Source organism: Pundamilia nyererei, unplaced genomic scaffold, assembly GCF_000239375.1.
Source record: "Pundamilia nyererei isolate P.nyererei 1_Seehausen unplaced genomic scaffold, PunNye1.0 scaffold00057, whole genome shotgun sequence".
Classification (NCBI taxonomy): domain Eukaryota; kingdom Metazoa; phylum Chordata; class Actinopteri; order Cichliformes; family Cichlidae; genus Pundamilia; species Pundamilia nyererei.
Window position 1 is genome coordinate 1,069,532 of NW_005187458.1, and position 23,317 is coordinate 1,092,848.

At 41.1% G+C, this 23,317-nt stretch overlaps 1 protein-coding gene across 7 annotated transcripts in view; it reads left to right on the top strand.

The window, feature by feature from the left end:
• LOC102205714 (filamin-C) overlaps positions 1-23,317 on the top strand; it is a 59,295-nt gene that overhangs the window by 4,786 nt on the left and 31,192 nt on the right. For 4 of the 7 annotated variants that reach the window (XM_013911162.1, XM_005734174.2, XM_013911163.1 and 1 more), the window contains exons 2-17: positions 9,911-10,159; positions 12,024-12,121; positions 13,690-13,840; positions 14,414-14,532; positions 14,619-14,696; positions 15,339-15,504; positions 15,796-15,996; positions 19,022-19,159; positions 19,489-19,615; positions 19,875-20,011; positions 20,509-20,702; positions 20,783-20,896; positions 20,989-21,132; positions 21,707-21,830; positions 22,126-22,286; positions 22,383-22,473. In XM_013911162.1, coding sequence (XP_013766616.1) covers positions 9,911-10,159; positions 12,024-12,121; positions 13,690-13,840; positions 14,414-14,532; positions 14,619-14,696; positions 15,339-15,504; positions 15,796-15,996; positions 19,022-19,159; positions 19,489-19,615; positions 19,875-20,011; positions 20,509-20,702; positions 20,783-20,896; positions 20,989-21,132; positions 21,707-21,830; positions 22,126-22,286; positions 22,383-22,473 — 2,292 coding nt within the window. Of the gene's footprint in view, positions 1-9,910; positions 10,160-12,023; positions 12,122-13,689; positions 13,841-14,413; positions 14,533-14,618; positions 14,697-15,338; positions 15,505-15,795; positions 15,997-17,226; positions 17,350-19,021; positions 19,160-19,488; positions 19,616-19,874; positions 20,012-20,508; positions 20,703-20,782; positions 20,897-20,988; positions 21,133-21,706; positions 21,831-22,125; positions 22,287-22,382; positions 22,474-23,317 lie in introns of all 7 variants that reach the window. The other 3 variants (XM_005734173.2, XM_013911160.1, XM_013911161.1) reach the window with 1 other exon arrangement.

Sequence of the window (23,317 nt, forward strand, 5' to 3'; positions counted from 1 at the left end):
GCCTCCATGCTCATTGTCGTTGGAGGAGGAAGCTGGGCTTCTCTGCTTAGACTGCTGCCACTAGGATAAGAGAATAAGATGGATATATGTGCGTGTGTGTGTGTGTGTGTGTGTGTGTGTGTGTGTGTGTGTGTGTGTGTGTGTGTGTGTGTGTGTGTGTGTGTGTGTACATATGTATATGTACATATATGTAGTAATGTGAAAAAATGCTTTAAACAAAGAATGCTTTCAGAAATATGAACGCTTGTTTATTTGCCCCAAATGTAGCCAAGCCAAAGTCATTAAGAATTATCTTAAGTGTAAAGAAGAACAAGAAGTACTGGAAGTAATGGCATGGTCCCCACAGAGCCCTGATCTCAACGTCATCGAGTGTGTCTGGGATTATATGAAGAGACAGAAGGATGTGAGGAAGCCAACATCCACAGAAGATCTGTGGTCAGTTCTCCAAGATGTTTGGCACAACCTACCAGCCGAGTTTCTTTAAAAACTGTGTGCAAGTGTACCTAGAAGAATTGATGCTGTTATGAAGCCAAAGCGTGGTCATACCAAATATTGATTTGATTTAGATTTCTCTTTTGTTTATTCACTGCATTTTGTTGATTGGTGAAAATAAATGATTAACACTTCCTTTTCTGAAAGCATTTTTTCTCTCATCTCCGTTCTTCCTCCTGATCGCCTCTCAGATCAGCACATTTCTCTTTGACCCACCTGTTTCTTTTGACCCTCACCTGCACTATAATCCAGTGGGGGGTGTCTTAAGTTGTGGAATCTCACATGAAATCACGGCTTTATTCATATCAGCTCCAAACAGCCTCTGAGCCGTCTCACGTGTCGGGTTTCTCTGGGTGGTGTTGTCAGAAGGAAGGCGCCTTGATGAGGATGACACCGGAGCGCCACTGCTACACGAGGATATACCTCACATCTATCACGCCATCTGACAAACGGATCCCGGCTCCTGCCAAGTGTCCCTGCTGAGGGACACCTCCCTGTGGAGCCAGGGAGACTTGGCAGGATTTCGGGTGCCTGAAGTTTGCCTGTCAGGGTGAGATGTTAAGCTGTGTTATTGGAACTCTGATATATATCTGTTTTATGTCTTCATATTCCTCTCAGTCTGTTCAACTGTTTGTTTCCTGTTTTACTTCGATAGTTTTGTCTGGTGTCTTATATTGATTTTGACTTCCTGTCTATCTCCTTGTCCCTCCTCGCCTCGTTTAACCAGAACTCTGAGATACATTTAGTCCTTTGTTTGCTGCTCATATGTGGGTGTTTTCGGTATCTAAGCTCCTCATGCCTGGCGCTGGCTGCACTCGTTTCACGGCTCATCCAAAGGTCTTCTTCAGTCCTGACAGATGACGGGGGAGTCAGTGGTATTTAATTTGGAGGCGGATCAAATGCATGAAGGTGTGAGTGGGGCTAAATGATATAGACGGTTGATGGCTGGTGTCATATCCCACTACCTTTGTCCAGTGATGGTGCTTCAGGTCTTCAGCAGCTCAGAGAACCAAGCAGGACCCTGAGATGTAAATGTTACTGTTCCTGGATCAAGCTCTCCTCACTGAGGAGGACGGAGGCCTGAACATCGTGCGCGACGTGTACAGCCTGGAAATCCAGTAGATCCTTGCTCTAGGTCTGGTGGGTGATCAGCTCCTGACTGACTGACCTGCTTGTGTCTAGCAGAGCATTTGAAGTATCCAGGTAACTGCTTTGACCTCTTCTATTCAAGAAAGCATTCAGAGGAAGTGAATGTGTTAAACTACTGATAGAGTACATGTTTGTGCGCTGAATATTGCAGTAATAACACGTATTTCTCACACCTGGGCATGCTTTGAGGTACAAAGCTGATGGAGGGATAAAAGTTCATTTAACACCTGATGTCACTGTGTGGACTCTGAGGGGGAAACACCAGAGCAGCACACTCAGAAATCCTAACCAGCTGCTGGCCCGATCAGCAGACTTTGGTCTTTTATAGCTCACAGGTGTGTGTGTGTGTGTGTGTGTGTGTGTGTGTGTGTGTGTGTGTGTGTGTGTGTGTGTGTGTGTGTGTGTCTTTAAATAGTTGTGGTCTTTGTGAAGTCTCCCAGGATAAACAACAACATCTCATTTACTCAGCTGCCGTCCATCTGCTCAGACAGAAATCAGGTTTGAGCTTCCAGCGAAGTTCGGGAGCAGCTGATCAGTGACTGAATGAGCTCTATCTTCGCTCCATCCAGCAGGTGCTCGGGGTGGATGTTTGTGTGACAGCAAGCTGTTGTTCTGTTTTTTCTTGTAAACTTCAGCTCCATGAAGAGCTTTTACAAAAGTGACCCACTCAAAAGGCAGTCCAAAGATATTTTTTCAGGCTTTTATTTTGGAAAAACACTCCTTCCTGTAGTGTTTAAAATGCTTCACGAGTAAAATCAGACTGCGAATTGCTTAAATGCACTAAAAAGGGTAAAATCTACTTTATGTTATGTTAAATTCAGCTTCCTGCAGTCAGAGTTCACCTCATGTTCATTTCTTCCCCCGATACTAAACGACCTACATATACTTTCCTGCTCTGCTCACATCCAGCTGCCTGTTTTCATACTGTGCCAGGGCAGCTTTGCATGATTCACAGTTCAAAATGTTATAATAGTGCTTCTTTATCTGATCCTGCGTGTCGGTGCAGCCCGTCAGTTCATACTCTGTCGGAAACAAACTGTTTTAGCTCTTTTCACTTTACAGCTAACCTTCTTCTGATTGGCCAGTTTCTGGAAGCGTGCTGAGGGACACTACCCAGTAACTGTGAACAGCACTGCCTGATTTTGTTTTTCTTTTGTTTGTTTGTTTTTTTGTTTGGGGGGGAGGGGTATCAGCCTGAGTCAAGATGACGTGGGGATGGTCGTGAAAAGAAATTAGTAATCTGAGAGTGTTTGAAGCCTTGTTGATATTCACTGTGAAAAATACACAGAGCCTTTAAAAGTCCCTTTTCTCAGTTTGAATGTTGAAGATTGAGGTTTTCTTTGTTTCGTCTGCCTTCGTATTGCAGGCATGACCTCGCTTTGACCTCTGTGTGACTGCAGCTCAGCAGATAGTAGAAATCCTCCCACACAGACGTGAACATCAGCGTACCAGCCTGCGCCTTGGACGGGTGCTCACACAAACTATCTGCACTCCATCAGTCTGTCACGACCTCGTTTGTCCTTTTAAACCACCTTCAGTTTACTGAGGTCACACTGTGAGGGCTCAAAGGAAGCCTGGCCTCAGACTGTCTGACACCAGTCTGCTTCCAGTTAAACCAGTGATGGAGACATTCAGACTTTCTCCTGATCTTGGATTGTTTAACTCTCCTTTTTCAAATTCAGCTTGACAGGAATCCGATGAAAGGATGAGTAACTTTCACTCTTCAGAGAGGAAGAGGACGCGGTGATGTCAGGCTGGTGGTTAAACCACCTGTAAAAGCAGACTGTGGACATTGGTGAGTCCAAGCGTAGGTGATCTTCCTCTCATAGTCACAGAGTGGAGTTTACAGCAGTGACTCTATTCTCAGGGCTGCGTTTTAAAAATGTGCTGATAAAGAGCGACAGCAGACTGGACGCCATGTCAGCAGGTAGCCGGAGGATTGGCTGGCAACTTGTTTTAACTTCCTGTTGTTGGACTCCTGCAGAGCTCAGACCCTCCTCTTTAATTCTTTCCCTACATCGTCATCCTCGTTCTTTGCTTTTTCCACCCTCCCTCCATGTCTTCCTCTCTCCGCTCTGCAGCTCATAAAGCCTTTCTTTCTAAATGTCACATTACACAGCTTCTCCGTCACCCTCGAGCTTGTTCTGGAGGAATAGGAGGTGATGGAGGAGGTGACGGGGGGGCTGTTTTCCTCTCACGCTGCAGGCTTTCTATCAGGACTCCATTGTTTCTAGGTGGCCTGTTTGTTTGGTAACCAATGACGACCGGCGAGCGTGGCTGTCGGACATTAACGAACAGATGAGTTGTTGTGCGGCTGGCAGAGTCCTGATTTTAGAGCCTTTGGGGGTTTTTACAGAAAACTCACCTCGACTCAGCTTCTGTTTACAGGACGCGGCGCTCAGAGCACGTGTAGCTCAAACCCACCTTCTCCAAATTATAAATCACTTTTTTTGAACACACATTCACATTTTCCAGAAAGCCTTCCAGCCACAGGAAATAAGAATCAGTGGTGACGATCATGTCTGAATATGAGCCGATATTTATTTCTGTGCTTCACCATAAACTATTTAAATGATCGCAGAATAAACTGTGTTTATCAGGCAGGGAAGGCCAGGCCAACTGCTGCAGCAGCTCCTGTTTCCTGGGGAAAGATTACAGCGACACTCCAAACACATTTCCTCTCTGGGCACCGGACCGGGCTAATCTCTGGGCTCCGAGTTTCCTGAGGGGTGAAGAAAGGTCATCTGAGCTCAGAGAAGGAAAATATGATTTAATGACTGGGAACACACGCAGTGGTGTTTCCATCACCTCAGAGGACATCACACTGAGATTTATTTCCTTCAGGCTTAACCTTAAACTAACCTTAATCTCACTTTAAAATAACATTAATCCCAGGAGACACAGAACAATTTATCTGCCTTACAGAGGCTGCTGTGGTTTCAGACATGCAGAGTCGTGTTTCAATCATTTCCAGCAGAAAGATATTAAAGAAAACTTATTTTCATTAGACTTAACTTAATGTCAGTTTAAACCTTAATATAACTTAATATAAAATATCTTTATTTGTGCAGAGTCAGGACCTTACATTGAGTTTTTTTTTTTGAATACTTTTTAATTTTACTCTTTTTAAACAAATATCTGTACTTTCTACTCCTTATTAAATTTCCAAAGCAGACTAATTACTTTTGCTATAACACATTTGAGGGGAGTTATTATGTCATCACTCACATCAGTTCCTCACGTCAAACACATGAAAGGAAATCCAGTTCACTTATTAATCTCCAGGAGATGTGGCATAAAAAGAGATGACTATGCCAAAGTCACAGGTTAAAGTGGGACAGTGTTTTTTTGTGTGTGGGGTGGGGGGTGGGGTGGGGGTTACCACAACCACTGCAGGTGTCCATAAGCTGTGTGTTTGTGGTACTTCAGCATCTAGTCTTCGTTTTTTTTAAATCAGATATCAGGTCTGTACATGTGAAATTATGTTTTTTCATATTGTGAAACATGCTGCTAAACAAACTGAGGCAGACAAACTGTGTTATTTGAAATCCTCTGCAGGTTAGTGCAGGATAAATAGGTTAGTTTTCTGCACTGTGATGGATTTAAAGTAGGGGTGGGAATTTAACACGTTAATTGCTATTTTTTTTTTTTTTTGAACAAATAACACATTCAAAAAAATAATGCATTTAATTGCAATTTGTATTCCAAGCAAAGGGGAACTTTTGTCAATGCACAATTTCCTGGTATACTGAATACACTGAGGCACACATCAGAGCGACTGTGCTTGACCCATGCTTTAAGGATTTAGAGTGTCTTGCAAGGGGAGAGCGAAAAGAGGTTTGGACCAGCCTTGAGGCCCTGCTGCAGGAACAGTGTAAAGATGCCACCACAAAGGAGCCAGCAAAGACAAAGAGCCTCCTCTTCTCTTCGTTGTTTTCAGACTCTGATTCAGATGAGGAAGCCCTGTGTAACAGGGCCCTGAGTTTGTACAGAGCAGAATCCACCATCAGCAAGACAGACTGCCCGCTGCAGTGGTGGTCCAGTCGAGCAGGGACCCACCCACAGCTGTCTGTCCTGGCCTGCAAGTATTTGATTAGTCCTGCCACTTCTGTCAGATGTGAGAGACTGTTCTCAGTTGCAGGTCACAGTAACAAAAAAGAAAGCTACCTTCAGCTCAGAAAATGTGAACAGACTAGTTTGTCTAAGTAACTGGCTGAAGAAGACGGACAGTAAATAACCATGGAGGTGTTGTGAGTCCAGTGGGATGGGGATTATGTTTTGCACTAAAATGTTCAATGATCACACTGTTTTAACCTAATGTACAAAATAAGGTTACTTAGAGTTTAAAGGTGAAGCTGTTGAAATAACCTTTTATGTTTCTGCCTTATCTTTTTTAAGAAGAAAACCTGCACTTTATGTTGACATTTTTATTATTATTATTGTAAGACAATACAATTTTGAAAATGTACTTAAAATGGCACTTTATTGTTAAGTCTGCCCATGTTAGGTTTCTCTGTTTTGGATTGAGTTAAATCCTTTTTTTTCTTCCAGAAATTAAAAGAGGTTGAGTTACAATACATGTCCATGTCTATTATTTGATTCTGTCACCCACTAAAACCCTTTTCAATTAAAAAAAAAAAAAAAAAGCACTCTTGGACAAATTTTCTTGTGTGATTAAATGCGATTATTCGAGATTAATTAATTATAAAGTCGCTAATTAATTAGATTAATTTTTTTTATTTGAGTCCCACCTAATGACAGTGTGTGACTGGTGCACAGTGGCTGTGGTTTCATGGTCAGAGTAACTTTACATCAAGTGTAGCAGAGACTCATTCACTGAATTCCACCTTCATACCAACTTTAGCACTCAGTAGAAATCGTCATATCGTCGTCACCCCCCCCCCCACACACACACACACACACACACACACCTGAATCCACTTGAACCCCTGACTGTACACATTGACTGTACCTGTTTAGAGGTAAAGTCACCCTCTACAATGCAGGCAACAGAAATATAGATTTTTTTTTCCTTCTTTTTCTTCCAGTTCAAACTGAAAATAATTAGGATTTAAAAAGATAGATTAAAGTTTGTATTCCCATCTACTGACATTATTTTATCATTATGTTGATATAGCACAAGGTTCAGTGCATTGTGCAAGACATAGAAATGTCTTCCAAAGATCTGCTTATACTTTCTTACTTTTTTACTTTTAATTAAGTATAGAAGTAAAGTTAAATCAGTACTTCACCTTTTTGTGGTGTGTTTCTAACAGTAGTACCTGTACTTCTGCTTAAGTACAGAATGTCTTTACTTTTGCCAACTCTGGTCAGAGGCCTTAAGAAGATCATTTGTAACCTTCACTAAAGCTGTTTCTGTGCTGCTATGAGCTCTGAAACCTGACTGAAACTCTTCGGATAAGCCATTCCTCTGCAGATGATCTGTTAGCTGTTTGACAACTACTCTTTCAAGGATTTTTGAGATAAAAGGAAGGTTGGAGGCCTGTAATTAGCTAATACAGCTGGGCCAAGTGTAGGGATGGGTATCGTTTTGGTTTTATCCGATACCGGTGCCAAACCGGTACTTTTGAAACGGTGCCGGTGCTTAAACGGTGCTCGAACCGGTGCTTAAAGAATGGAGAACACAAACTTTGTCCTAAAACCTCTCATGTTTAACTGTTTTCCACTTTTTCTTTGGTCATTTTAGCCTTTTTGGCCAGGGTGAAAGGAGTATCTGCCATCAAACAAGAAGACAGCCGCATGTAGCTATGATGATGTTTGCTAGTTCACCTTACATGCATTAATGTAATAACGTGGTTAGCCTACTCAACGTAAATTACACACGAACAACATTAAGCTACTCACACAGAGAAGAACGGCTGCTGCCACCATCATCCGTCATCATTTCTGCTACACTGGCAGGGCTAGGGGCCAGGACTCTCCTCTTCGGGTTTTTGGGGGATGTTGCAAACTCCGGGTCCGATAACAGGCACCACACCCGCAGTAGATGTGCTTGGTGTGAGGTCTCGCAGCAAGCTATCAAATACAGCGCATTTCTCGGCTTTTAAAAAAAAAACCCGCTATGCGTGCCAGGTGTTTCATCGGATTTGAGGTGTTACCTCCTTTGACAGTATCACAGTATCAGCTTAAAGCACTTGTTGCAGGCTGCTGAGTTTGCATATTTTGCTGTGAAGTACAGCCAGACTTTTGACCACTTCGCCTTGGGCATTTTTAATCTGTAGCTCTGCTCTAACAGAACGTACGTACCTGGACCCGCCTACGATCCTCGGAAACGTAAAATGATTGGCTAGAAGTGTATCACAGCTCAGAAAAAAAAAAAGCACCGAAATAAAGCACCGAAATGTGCGCTGCTTTTCGGTCTGGTTACTACCGTTTATGTCAGAACCGGTGCCATCATGGCACCGGACACCGGTACCCATCCCTAGCCAAGTGCTGGCTTTTTAAGTAAAGGTTTAAATACTGCCAGCTTGAAGGCCTGTGGTACATAGCCAATTATTAGAGATAGGCCGATCATATTTAAGATTGAAGCATTAATTAATGGCAGGACTTCTTTGAGCAGTTTTGTAGGAATGGGGTCAAAAAGACACGATGGTTTGGAGAAGTAATTACTGAAGTTAACTCAGAAAGATTAATTGGAGTAAAAGACTAAATAAATAGTGTTACATCTGTGCGAGGATTATGAATATTTCTTTCTCTAATAGTTAAAATTTTATTTGTGAAGAAGTTCATTAAGTCATTATTACTAGTTGGTCTTTAGTTTGTCTCTTTGGGAGCTGACACAGGCGATGGGGCTTTGGGGGGATAACAGGAGAGAAGCTGCAGAGAGGCGTGTAAGACTGCAACTCTGTTTCCTGGTCCAAACTCTGGATAGTCACGTTTTGGTGGTTTTAATAAATTTGACCAGATTTCTAGAAATGAAAGCTGCTCCATCCAATGTGGGACGGATACCATCTCTCCTAACAAGACTAGGTTTCCCTCAGAAAGTTACCCAATTATCTATAAAGCCCACATCATCAAAATAAGCTGGCAGGCAGTGTTCGTGTTGCTTGTATGTGGTAATGTGAAGTTAAAGGCGCTGAAAACAGCCAAAGCATGAGTGAAACTCCAGCTGTGTGTTTAGAAGTTGGTTTCCTTGCCTCCTGATTGGGTAGGCCTTCAGAAATTTTAACAACACTCAGGGGGAAACACAAGTTTTTCTGCTGTTTTAAAGACGACATGTTCACATGCCAAGCTGACCTCAATATAGAAAGAAAGCAAATTCACCTGAGAATTCAGGTGTGTGACAGAAAACAACAGCAGTGTTCAGCAGAGCAGGAGAAATGTGTCTGAGGGTGTCCTCCATCAGATTCCTGTTAGTGTGTGTGTGTGTGTGTGTGTGTGTGTGTGTGTGTGTGTGTGTGTGTGTGTGTGTGTGTGTGTGTGTGTGTGTGTGTGTGCGCGCATGTGTTTCCTATTTAAACTGACCTCATTCCTCAGAGCGGGGGCTGCATGACATCATGCTGCTCGCTGCTGTCGATGGATGAAACTTTTCTGCACGATGACAGAAAAAAATAAGTCTCCTGATGTCTGAAAGATAAACAGAGAGCAGACGTGAACTTTTATTTTGGCACTCTTTGGCAGAACAGGAAACTGGGTCACGAAATGTTGGAAATCAAATTCAGCTGAACGTGACTTTAAATTAATCAAAACCAGCTGTTAACATCTGTTCACTGATGCTCCACACGTCACAGAATCAAAATACCACAACAGCGCACGTAAAAGTATAAAAATATAATCATCTACAGTCATGATACAAAGAAAGTTAAAAACAACCTCATAAGAAAAAACAACCTTGACACATTACACCGTGTCTTTATTTAATTAATGAAACTAAGTCCATCTCATATTTCAGCAGCAGTAAGTTGCACTGATGGTTCCTGTGTGACTTCATCAGTCCATCTCATCTCTGCGGGGGATTTTTAGTCCACTCTTTTTCACAGCCATGCTTTAGTTCATTGAGGTTTGCAGCATTCATTCATGCACAGCTCTCTGAGCTCTGCAGCCCTTCTAAACAGCCATACCTGTTAGTCTTTTTCTAATTGTGCTGTCATGAACTTTGACTTTTAACCTGCTAACTGATGCTTGTAGAGTCTGAGATGTAGTTCTTGGTTTTGTTGCTCAGTCTGACCTCAGGGTAAATTTGCTAGAGCACTCAATCCTGGAAAGACACTCACATTAAAACACCTGAATGACTCTGTATTTATTTCAGACTCCAAAGCCATCGTGGATGGGAATCTGAAGCTGATCCTGGGTCTTATCTGGACCCTGATCCTCCACTACTCCATCTCCATGCCCATGTGGGAGGACGAGGATGACGAAGACGCCAAGAAACTGACTCCTAAACAGCGTCTGCTGGGCTGGATCCAGAACAAGGTGCCCCAGCTCCCCATCACCAACTTCCACCGAGACTGGAGGGACGGCAAGGCGCTGGGAGCTCTGGTGGACAACTGTGCCCCCGGTAGGATCCCGCTGACACTGCACACAGTGTGCAGAGACGCTGATGTTTAAGTTAAAAATGATCAGTAAAAGTAGTTTAAATGTTTCTTTAAGACAGGAAGCTGACTGAGTTTGGTTTTCTTTAAAACGTTCCTGTGATTTAAAGAAAAGCGGCTGCTTTCCTCAGCTTCCAGGAAAATATAGACGCTGTCAAATAAAAACTTTCCCTGAAGCCGTCAAACTGTCAGTTAAAGTGAACATGTGCTTAAATAATCTGTGAGCTGATGTGAAGCAGCTGCTAAATCTAAACTATCGATTTGTTCCTGTGTCAAAGTTTTCTCCAGAAAACCTGATATTTAACTTCCTGTATCGATGTCTGGAGGGTTTGGTCATCGGCTGAGTGCTTCGCTCTGGAACTGATCCAGCCCCGCTAACCTGGAGTCAGGCTGTAAAAATGTCTTGACTTTGCAGGAAAAGTTGAAATCTTCACATGGAAGTTTGTACAGCACACTTGGGGAGGAGGAGGAGTTAATCCTCTTATCAGCTTCAGGCTCAGAGTGTTTCTGTGTTTCTGCTTCATGTCAGCAGCTTCAAGAAACAAGCAGCAGCTGAAATCTGCAGTTTCTGCTCTGATCCTCATCAGAGAGCAGCGAAGGACAAATATGTATAACTCATCAGCTTTAACGTTCAGCTAATTTTGAGTTTTTCAGTCCAGGGTGAGGTGTGCCGGATATTTTCTGATCTCATTTTTGAGTTTGTGAAGCTTATTATGCAGCCAGAGGCTCGTTACCTTTGTGGAAATGTGTTCAAGTAATTTATGAGGACAAAGTGTGTGTGCTCAGGGCTGATTACAAGAAACTGGCTGAACATATTGTTCCATATTTTTTGTTTTCATCATCATTTCTCTCTGATTAAGGTCTAACAGAAGAATCCTCCTGTTTTATGTTTAATAACAGTCACATATTTTATTCATGTTTTCTGCTCCAGTTTCATAAATGCTTTTTCTTTTTCTCTTTCATCATCGAAAACTTTTATCTTTAATATTTCCGTATAACAGACCTACATTAACTAACTGCAACACCTCCTCCATTTCCAGTTCATAGTCAGCACTAAACTGTGAAAATATTTACAAATAATTCAAAGTGCATTAAAATAGAAATGTTGAGAAGATCTTGTTACTTTGACTCTGTAAGTCTGACCCTCGACGAGGTTTGATGATGAGCGTCTGCTGCCTCTGTTTGTATGTAAAACCAACAAGAACTGAAACGAGTAAACCGGCTCAATCAAAATAAAACCTGTAATAACTAAACCTACAGTTTCATTACAAAGCTGGTTTCTCCTAGATTACAAAGTAAACCCGTTCATCCATTTATAACTATAAAATACAGACATAATTACAACAAATTTTAGACATTTGTTTGTTTTCTCAAGAATATTCTGTAATTTCACAGTGAAGCATATGCGAGTTAGAGAAAATTGTGCACATGAAACAGAAGTAGTCAAAGTGTCTTTTAATTATAAAGTACTCTGTAGTCAAAGTCCATAAAGAGCCCATATCACATATTTTTATGTTCATAATTTAATATGTGGCATAAATCGAATATGTAGTTTTTTTCATGTTAGTTTGTTATTAACTCCCAAACTTTGTCTCTTATGGAAATGAACTCGTGTCAGACATGTTCTGAGTTTCTAAAGCTTGAACAAAAAGGAACTCGCTACACAAATCAAGGAAAAATAAATCTTATTTTGAAATATTTTCTCTGCAAACTGTTAAGCAGGAGCTCATCGGATGTTCTGCAGCAGAGGCGACTCAGACTGAACGTCGTCCTGCAGGACAGACTAGTCTCCTGTACATAATGAAACCTCTCTGTCTGTGCTGCCTTCAGGTCTGTGTCCCGACTGGGAAACATGGGATCCCAGTCAGCCAGTGGAGAACGCCCGGGAAGCCATGCAACAGGCTGACGATTGGCTGGGAGTGCCACAGGTAACACCTACCTGCGCACGGACTGCAACACATTCAGTGTCTGTTCTCTGAGTTTCTTCTTACTGATTAATGAGAAAATCAGAGCCAAAATCTAGGAAACAGCTACAAAATAAAAGCCTCTGCTTCACTGAACATGGATGAATCAGGGATAAGTTGACCTGTATGCTGTTTATATCTGCCGGTGAGCTTTGTGGTTCCTTTGAATTCAGGCTCAGAGGATATATTTGTTACGATTAAATTGAACTTCAGAAATAGCAGTCGTGGTTGAGCCATGATCCATGTGGATGATTCACACGCTCGACTCTATTTTCAGCCTGCAGAGATGTGAGCAGGCTGCAGTTTAAATTAGCAGCAGAGCAGATGAGTCAAAGCGATTGTTCACTCAGTAGTCTGAGGCACGAAGTCAGAGTCTGAGTTCAGCTGCTGCCTAATTTCTGCAGGTCAGAGGTGAATTAAGCCTCTCTAATTTCCCAGAAAGTTTAATCATAAAATTTAACTGCCAGAGTCGTTTAAATGAGAAACGCAGAAATTTTTTAGTCAGAACTTGTAAAGAGAGGAATAATGTATAAATGTTTTCACAAGAAATTAGAGGGAAATGATTTGGTAAGGAGCGCTTAAGTGGAAAAAACACATAACGATGACAATAATGATAAAACTCTTTGCACTGTTCTCAGGTTGATTCAGGCGGTTTTCCTCTGAGATTTCAGACGTCTTCTCACTCTCCTTCGCTGAGCAAGCAGCTGTTTACCATTTCACCGACACCTCACGTGTTCTGTTCTTTTGTTATTTATGTAATTAAAAAACAGATTTTCTGATCAGATGAAACCATTCATTTTGATTTCCCTCCAGTTTCTCTTCCATGGAGGATTTTGGACTCGACTCCCTCAATCTCTTATGAACTCACTCACTTCAGCTGTTGGAGATTAGAGACGTCTTTATCGAGGCCATCTGATGTGTTTCTGGCAAAATGAAATCGTTTTTAAGTTTCCAGCTGTTATTTTTTAAATAAGTATTTGCAGCTGGAAATGTATTGATTGTAACAGGTTTACTGACATGTTCACAAGCTCATCAGCTAATTTATGTCCTACCACTCTGAGCTTCACGAGAAAGAGTAGGGCATCCCCTAATCAGAAGGTCGGTGGTTCGATCCTAAGCGCCTCTATTGTGTGTGTATGTGTGTTTCTGGGTTAGTAAAAAATGCTTAAAGACGTAAATTATTATAACTTGTTGTGAAAAGTGCTTTGAATGCTGAGTTCGAGTAGAACATTGCTATAAAAGGACCAGTCCATTTAACATAGTTCCAACTTAAAAGCAAAGCAAAGAAATAAAACTGCAACTAAATCAGGAGATGTTAAGCATAATATGAGAAAACAAATTTCTAGCTGCAAAACAATTTTCCTTGAAGGTTTTTAAACTTCTGAAGAAATCGTCAGTAAATGGAAAACTTACCTTACCAGTCATACAGGAGAACCGTTAGCAAGGACATGTAGTTCCAGTTCGATAAAGCTTGAGTGTGTGGCTGCTGTGTGTTGAGCTGATGCAATTTTCGTCTTGTCCTTCCTCTCCAGGTGATTGCTCCTGAGGAGATCGTCGATCCTAATGTGGATGAGCACTCTGTGATGACCTACCTGTCTCAGTTCCCTAAAGCCAAACTGAAGCCCGGTGCCCCCTTGAGGGCCAAATCGCTACACCCCAAGAGGGCTAAGGCCTACGGACCAGGTGAGTGGAAAATGCACAGGAACAAAGTTCATTAATCATACTTCAAGTTTTATTGAGGTTTTAGAAAAATTTCTGGTAGAATCGACTCATTGGGATTGTACAAAAAACGTATTGTAATACCTCAAAATTCCATCAATCATCATTTAGATATTTGTCTCATTACTCAAAACAAAGTATCTAATCTGAGGATGTCTTTGGGCTTATTTAACTCCTTTTTTGTTTCATAGATGAAACACTGAAGTGGAAAAAGATCATTGCTAAATTTCCAGAATATTAAAATGTTTAATAAATGCAGATGCACATTTAAACTGAAATCATGCTCAAATAGCAATTTTATTTGTACTGTTAGCTGAATTAAAACAAGTTTTCTAAATATGTTATCGACATCAGCACATTACAGCCCTAAATCCAGAAACAGTCAACTTTATTGTAGCTTCTGTTATTAACACGGTAATACCACATCTGAAAAACTATGTCGCCATTTACGTAGTTCGATGCTATCGGAGGACTTTCACAAACATTTCCATTCATTACTTCAAACAATAAAGTTACGTGTGATCGCTGTGTTTGCAGGTATCGAGCCTCGAGGTAACATGGTTCTGAAACCAGCAGAGTTCCTGGTGGAGACGGTGGAGGCTGGACTGGGAGAAGTTCTAGTTTATGTGGAGGATCCAGAGGGACACACAGAAGAGGTGCAAACACACCCTCACATTAATTTAAAAGGACACAAAAGTTAAATATAACTGAAATTATGCTGCATCATTTCTGTCTCCATCAGGCCCGAGTCATCCCCAACAACGACAAGAACCGAACCTACTCTGTGGTCTACCTGCCCAAAGTGGAGGGGCTTCATAAAGTAAGAAGCTCTCACTGTAAGGCTGAAAGAAGTACAGTGGTTCTTATGTTATTGATCAGAAATACAGGGCCATGGTTCCCAACGTTCTTCATCTGATGGACCTGCACAGCCTATAACATGGACCCAGAGCCCTTCATGTTTGAAGGGGAACCCATTTACATTGGACAAGGATGACTTTACCATTTAAGATAAATAAATACAAATACAAATAAATGTCATCATCCACAATCATTAGCATAACTGTTCACTGACTCATCAATAACTGCATTCTCTTTCACCATTAATTATCACTTTTAATCATGTATGCATATCTATTTGCTACCATTTATCAGTTCCTTTTAACTTTAACTGGTGATGTCTGCTCAATTTTGGTCTCTGTAACTTTTTTAATGTTTATGTTTGAGCTAATCTTTCTGCAGAAGAACTCCCTGTGATGCTTATACCCCTGATTGGGGAATACTGAACCAATGACATGTATAACTCACATGGATCATGTGTGGATAAAGGAGCTGTTTCTTGTGTTGTCCTTTTGACAGGTTCTGAATGTTTCCTGGTTCCTTTGTCTTAGCTTTTGTTTAGTTCATGGAAACACAAATTTATGTTTGTGAACCTAACAGGCCTTTGCGGTCCTCTTCCACTCAGGTAAAGGTGTTGTTTGCTGGTCAGGACATCGACAGAAGCCCCTTCATTGTAAATGTTTCAAAAGCCATGGGCGGCGACCCAACCAGAGTTCAGGCCCGCGGGCTGGGACTGCAGCCAACGGGAAATGTGGCCAACAAACCTACATACTTTGATATTTACACTGCAGGTAAGTCTCATTGTATTGTTAGTTTGTCTGAGCTACATTCCCTTAATAAAAGAAAATTGATGAAAAGTTTTTCTTCCATCATTACTCTTGAAAGAACAAATTAAAACCAAAATTATGCACAAAAACATTTTGTGGTCTCTCGGAGGGACTCTGACTCTATATTTCCATTAGCTCTGGGTATCCACTGCTATATTTCCTGCAGATGACCTTCATTGTCTGATACTGTTCCAGTGACTGTCACATTCCTCCTCCATTGTTTAAAGGTCTTGTTATTCTCTGTCCGTACACCAGGAGCGGGTGCTGGAGATGTAGGCGTCATCATTGTGGACTCAAATGGCCGCAGGGATACAGTGGAGATTGTCCTGGAGAACAGAGGCGACAGTGTATTTCGGTGCACCTATGTCCCTGTCCTGGAGGGACCTCATGTCGTCTGTGTGACTTTTGCTGGGCAGCAGATTCCCAGAAGTCCTTTCACTGTCCACATCTCCGAAGGTGGGCTATTAACATTTACTTTATGTCTACAACACTACAAACTGACCTTTCTAACTCTTTCCTGCATTCTAGGTGCTAGGCAGTTCCTTCAGTGATTTAAAATGAAAACCACAATTTTGTCCTAAAGTCCTATCTTATATGTAATTCTTTAAATCTGCAGATATATTTTTATTTCATTCATTTAATATAGTCAACTTAAATATTTACAATATTTATTTTAAACATTTAACTGACCCTGTCTCTTATTGTAATACATTCACCAGCACAGATCTCTGATCAGCATGCGTGTAACATTAAACTTCAATGGATTTTGTAACAGGAACCTTTGGTATCATCCAAGTCCAGGTCTTCTGAGATTGTCCATGGTTCACTCTATGGACTTTCATGTTTTTAGGCTGTGGTGTTTGATCACCTCTGGTTTGCTGGAACAGGATGTGGATATTTATATGGACTGGATTATGTCTGACTTGGCTGTTCTTGATCTGGGATTTGGCTACTTTTGGTTAGGACTTGTAAGTCATGTTTGGAGCGTTCCTAATTTGTCTTAACTTGGAGCCTAAATTTAGGGTATTATTGGCAACTTGGTCTTGTCTTGTAATTTGTTGCAGAAGTAGCCTTGGGATGTCATGTTGGATTAAACTAATTTGGAATTAGATGAGGGGATTTTTCAATATTGAACTTAAGAATCGTAAAATGTGATTTCCAAGGATTTAAGATATAAATCAGGACCGTGTTGATCCAGGACACTGAGTTTGGGAATAGCTTACCTTAATTTGAAGTCTAACTTGACTTATCTTTGAAAATGGGACTAGCCTGATTCAACTGACTTGAGAAAATTCCAGTGATTTGAGACTAACTTTGCAGAATTAATGCAGAATTAAACTTTATCCCAACTGTCTACGGGTTTGATTTATGTTGGTTAGGTGGTTAGGTCTGGAATAGTTTGTTTTGGGTTGACTGGATTTCCTATGTTTTATTTAGCGTTGGTTTGTTGGTTGTGTTTGATTTGTTTTAGTTTTGTTTGGATTGATTTGGCTCGTTTGCTTTATTTTAGTGCATTTGGGTTGGGTTATTTTGGGTTTGCTTAGTTTTCGTTTGGTTTGGGTTGGGTTGATTTGGTTGAATTTGGAGAGTTCGTCTTGCTTTGGTGACGCTGCCCTTTAACCGATCTGGGTTCTGTCCTCCTTGTGCCGATGTACAAATGCATCATACTGTTATTCCCTCCTTCAGTTTCACAGAGTGTCCCTCCTCCTGGGTCTCCAGTGCAGATTGTACCTCAGTCCATACGCACCCCACCTGCTGACAAGACCAGGAGAGCTCCTCCTCCAACACCACCCAAACCCAGGCGACCAAGTTAGTACAGGCCATTGACAGGATGCAACTGGAGCCTGCCTGCACTAGCCTGGTCTTTTCGACTCAAACTGTCTTCACTTTGGCCCCATATGGATGGAGGTTCCCTGCCTTACAGCATGTCCTGGCACTGCTTCATCCTGAGCAGCTTGTTCTTTTTCTACATCTCAGAAACTGAATGTGGTAGTCTAAAGCCCTTTTTGAATGACATCAGAAATAATTAGGAATTATTTAAGTTCATCATTATTTTATCATTATTATTTTATTACACTTTAGTTCTGTAGAAATTCAAGCTTAATAATTTACATTTGGGTTGGTTGTGGTGTTCTGGGATGCATTTCATCAAAACTATCTATCCTGAGAACATGTTGTTAGGTCAGTAGGTTGATAAAAGCAGCAAAGAAAGCAATTCCAAGTAACTCAAGCTATTTACTGCTCAGTTTTTTGTTTTTGTTTTGTTTTTTTAGCTCCATTGCCCACAGATTCAACTTTTCTGTCAGCAAAAATCCAGAATATTCTCCTGAGTGGGTTAGTATGTGTGATGGGTCACGTCTTGTAAACATTTGGAGACTTTTGTTTGATTTAGATGGTTAACAAAAAATCTACAAGAACCGTTGAGGGCTGGAAAACGACACTGACAAAGTAGCCCAAGAACAGCTCAGATTTTCTTGGTATCACTTTTAATTTTAAGAAATTTTGTAGAATTGAACAGGGTTCAACTATATAAGGAGGTATTAAGAAAAAGTGTGTCATGAAGAAGATTCTGGGTTGTTTTATTGGTTTGAATCTGTAATTTGAATAACAACTAAACAGAATAAGAAGTGTTAATAACATCTTAGCAAAACAACAAAATTAACCACTTTAAAATAAAGTGGTTAGCAAGTGACTTCACATAATTATATATAATCAAAGAAGAGGCTTAAATGCCAGAGTGATCTTCTACTTGCTCCTCCCCAACATCATCATCAACCCTGCCTGTTCTTCCTCACGTCGCCTCCAGTAACTCTTCCTTCTGCAGCTAACCGACGCTCTATCCTCTGAGTGCATCGTGTTCTCAAATCTGATGCTTCAAACTTAAGTTTAAGTTTAAAGAACATATCAATCTATAGCAAGTTTTTCCTTCTGTTTGCTATTAAGTTTGTGTGTATTTTGTATTTTTCTTGAATCTTCAGCTCTGAATTCTGATTTCATCACGTCTTCCTCTTTGCTGCTTTTCCCTTTCAGCCTCAGCAAACTGCATTTTATGGCGCTGATCAGCTGACTAATGAGAAACTCGTGCTGCTCTGTGTGTGTGTGTGTTGTTAGTATATTTTAGTTAGAATCACTGTGTACTGTTGTACACACAGTAATCATTTGAGTTCAATCAGCTGTGCACTGATCAGTCTGAGAGAGTAAATGAGTAACCTGTGAGATTAACTATTAATTTCTGAGACCAAATTAACTCCAACTCAGCCCTCCATTTCAAGCTTCATAGCTCCTCCATGATAGCAGCCGACTTTATGGCTTCAGCTGGAGGAGGCAGTTGGACAGATAAGACAGATTCTGATGATTCTCCAGGAGATTCAGTGTAGGATTACATAGGAAGTATGAAACAGGCTCTGTGTGTTTGTGTGAGTTTCATTATCATTTGAGCGTCGTTTCCCAGTCTTAACCTCCATCTGACTGATCCTTGCAGCCTGTAACCCAAATGCCTGCAGAGCATCTGGCAGAGGTCTGCAGCCGAAGGGTCTGAGAGTGAAAGAATTGGCAGATTTCAGAGTTTACACCAAAGGAGCCGGCAGCGGGGAGCTCAAAGTCACCGTAAAAGGACCAAGTAAGACAGCAAGACTCACCAACCCATGAGATTCACCAACTGGAGCTAAAATCCCTTTAAGGAAACACATTTAAACACAAAACTGAAGAGAACCCCTCTTATTTTTAGTACAGAACACTGACTATAGCTGATATTTGTGAGATTTTTAATGATGGATTCAGCACAGTATGGCCTTTCCAGAATATCCAAAAAGAGGTTTCTCCTGTGTATGTACATTTGTGAGTGTGTTTTACAAAATGTTTTTATTTTTGGTAATTGGCTTTATTTTCATTTGAAATTTAGCTCAGTAAAGGTGGGCTGATTGTGGATTATGTTTATTTTTAATATAGAGGGCCTGGAGGAGTCTGTGAATGTGCTTGAGATGGAAAATGGCCTGTATGAGTGTAATTATTACCCCGTCATGGCAGGAAAGTACATCGTAACCGTCACTTGGGGCGGACACAGCATCCCTCGCAGGTGAGGTTGATGGAGTGATTATACATACTATTACATTTTGGGGAGTTAACAGTGTTTATTACAGCTGTGCATTATGTCACATATAGTAACAAATGCATGCATTTTAATCATTTGGCCATGTGATGCCATATAAAACTAAAGATATTGAGGATCCAAGATTGAACCCTGAGGTACTCCAGTGACTTGTGTGCATAAATGTAAACATTTTTTTTAATCTGAAATAAAGATAAAAACTAATCAATTCGTTCTGTTTTTCCAGCCCATTTGAAGTTTATGTCAGTGAGGAGGCAGGGCTTCAGAAAGTGAGAGCCTGGGGTCCAGGTCTGGAGACCGGTATGGTGGGGAAGAGTGCTGACTTTGTGGTGGAGGCCATTGGAACTGAAGTGGGAACTCTCGGTTAGTTACAATAACATAAAGATGGGACTCAGGAAAACGTTAAGAGCTTAAGGTGCTGACTTATGGTCAAACGCAATCCACAGTACTTCAACATCTTGTTGAAAAAATATTTTTAAATTTAATAAGGATGTAACATTTCTGCTGCATCTATCAAACGAAACGAGACCAATCATATTACAGGAAATCTAACACCTCATATGTTTCAGTAAACAGCTACCAAACAGAACTCCACATCTTTTATTTGCTTAAGTGGTCATGGAATAACAACCTGCAGACCTACTCCTTATCAACAGTCTGGTTACTTTTGAGCATCTGAAAACAGGGCATTGTGTGTAAGATGTTTGCCACTGTCCAAAAGCCTCTGGATCTGATGGTATATCCTGCTATTTCTGTGAATATTTGTGTGTCATGTAAAGTATTGAACTCCATGGGCAGATCCCATTGTTTTCACATTCATCACTGATAGGCAGTGTTTAAATAACAGCATCTATGTGTAGGTTTCTCTATCGAGGGGCCCTCCCAGGCTAAGATTGAGTGTGATGATAAAGGCGATGGATCGTGTGATGTTCGATACTGGCCGACTGAACCAGGCGACTATGCCGTCCATGTTATTTGTGATGACGAGGACATCAAGGACAGTCCCTTCATGGCCCACATCCTCCCTGCTGCCAGTGTCATCTTCCCTGAGAAGGTCAGATCAGAGCCTTGTTGAGTTTCAAACATTTTCCTGCATGTTTAATTTTTAAACATGTGATGTGTTTACTTCCTCAGGTGAAATGTTACGGTCCAGGTCTGGAGCCTTTGGGCTGCATTGTTAACAAACCTGCTGATTTCACCATTGATACCCATGGAGCTGGCAGAGGAGAGCTGAAGCTCTATGCTCAGGTGAGGATTCAGAGGCAGCCTCTCCGTAATGTTTTAATAACACATTAACATCTTTTCAAAATCACACCAGTGTAAATCTGTTTGTGTTGTAGGATTCAGATGGTTTCCCCATTGACGTCCAGATCACAGATAATGGAGACAGCACCTACTTCTGTGTTTACATTCCCACAAAACCCATCAAACACACCATTATCGTCACCTGGGGTGAAGTCAACGTCCCCAACAGCCCATTCAGGGTATAAAACCAACACCAAATATAGTCTTACATTAAAGTCACTGAAGTATATCCTTTAAATCTGTTAATCCCACTGACAATGTCTGCAGTTTGTTGCAGTGTAAACTGGTCAATCATTAACACGAACATACAAATACCTTGCTCTTTGAATTATTACCAACTTACAACAGACACTATGTGAGATTAGTTTTAGCTTTGTTTTTTGTTAGTAATCAGTAAAACATTAAATGGAAAAAACTAAATTAACCTTTAACTTAAGCAGATGTCTGCTAAACACGATTTCTATTCGTTGAAGGACAAAATGCTGTCATGTAAATACAGAACTTTAGGGGACCCATAATAGAGCCTTGAGGTACTCCGGTGGCTGCAGTGTTTTAATAATAGTGTGTCGAGAGCTCAGTGTATCACCTCAAATGTTTCTTAGCAGAAAAAGATGAGTTTAAAATTTTCCTTAAAAGCATGGATGTTTATATTCCATGATTTCTTCCATATTTCAGCTTTTGCATTTATTTGTTAGAGTCTAGATAGAAGCCAGGTTTATTGTTGCCAACAATGATGGTAATGTTGTGAATAAGGTGACTATCGGAGAGGGCAGCCATCCAGAGAATGTGAAAGTTTACGGTCCAGGTGTGGAGAAGACAGGACTGAAGGCCAACGAGCCGACTTACTTCACTGTGGACTGCAGTGAAGCCGGACAGGGTGAGACCTGTTTCATGTCTAATGTCCTCTTTTCATGTCCCGCCACCACAATGCACGACACATAGGAGATTGTTTTGTCTTTCTGATCGTTGAGCTTGATCTCCAATGAATGACTTTAACTCAGATTCAGACCAGCTGTGCAGCACACAAACATGCTGTAATGCCAAGTTTTGTTTTTATGAGTGTAATTAGAAAGAAATTAAATAGTACAGGAATACTGCTACATGATGTTTGAATATTACTGCAGAAATAACCTTGAATCTCTGTAATAGAGTTAATTATTATTTCCCTGCAGGTGATGTCAGCATTGGCATCAAGTGCGCTCCAGGTGTAGTCGGACCTGCCGAGGCTGACATCGACTTTGACATCATCAAGAACGACAACGACACATTCACAGTGAAGTACATGCCTCCGGGTCCCGGACAGTACACCATCATGGTGCTGTTCGCTGATCAGGTAAATGAGGGGTCAACAGTTGGATCAAATCTTAAATGCACATCTATGTTAAAACTGAATTTAAAAAAAACATCTCACACTTATTGTGTAAAACAGGAAATCCCTATTAGCCCCTTCAGAATAAAGGTGGATCCTTCCCATGATGCAGCCAAAGTCAGGGCAGAGGGACCTGGACTCAACAGGACAGGTGAGCTGGGTTTTATCACATTTGCGATCAATACAACACAAAAATCAGATACAAAACTGTGGAAGTGTTACTAATCACGTCCACATACAGGGGTCCACGAAGAGACCTGGTAATTAGTAAACCAGAGCTCAGACTTCTTGGATGGTCTCTTAGTACAGTAATCACACAGCAGCCATTTTATTGGTTGGATGATCTCATATAACCCAGACCAGAAGCTGCTGCTGGCCTTCTACTGCTACTCAGTGGAGAGCGTGATCTCTTCCTCCCTGGTATGCAAGGGCCACAACTGAGTACAGGAAGGCTGCGCAGAGAGTAATTAACACCACCCAAAAAGTCACTGGCTGCCCCCACCCCTGTCCACCCATCCACAAATCTAAACAATGGTCTGAGTAACCCTCATCACTCAGGCCACTCACACACAGACTCTGTTCAGACCAAGTCTTTTTGCACTACTTCCAAGCACTTTGTTCTCTAATTTGTGCCTTTCTCTTTTTTTATATATTACCCTCTTGATTGTATATATTTTTCTGTTTTCTATTGATTCCAGCTGCCTACTATTTATAATTTATTCTGGCACAACTAGGGTGGAGCACCCACAGTTTTGATTTATATGTACAATGACAATAAAGGGTTATTCTATTCTATTCTTCTAATAATACAAACTTTAAATAGTCTAAAAAGACTGTATCAGACTATAAACATCTATATCTGTTGTAAAGTTGGACATTTTAATCTTTAATTAGTCTGTTAGGACTGGCTCACTGCTGGAGCCCCTGTTCCCATCAGGGGGACAGCAGGTTTTAGCTTGTTATCTGTATTAAATTAGATAAAGTAAAATTTTATT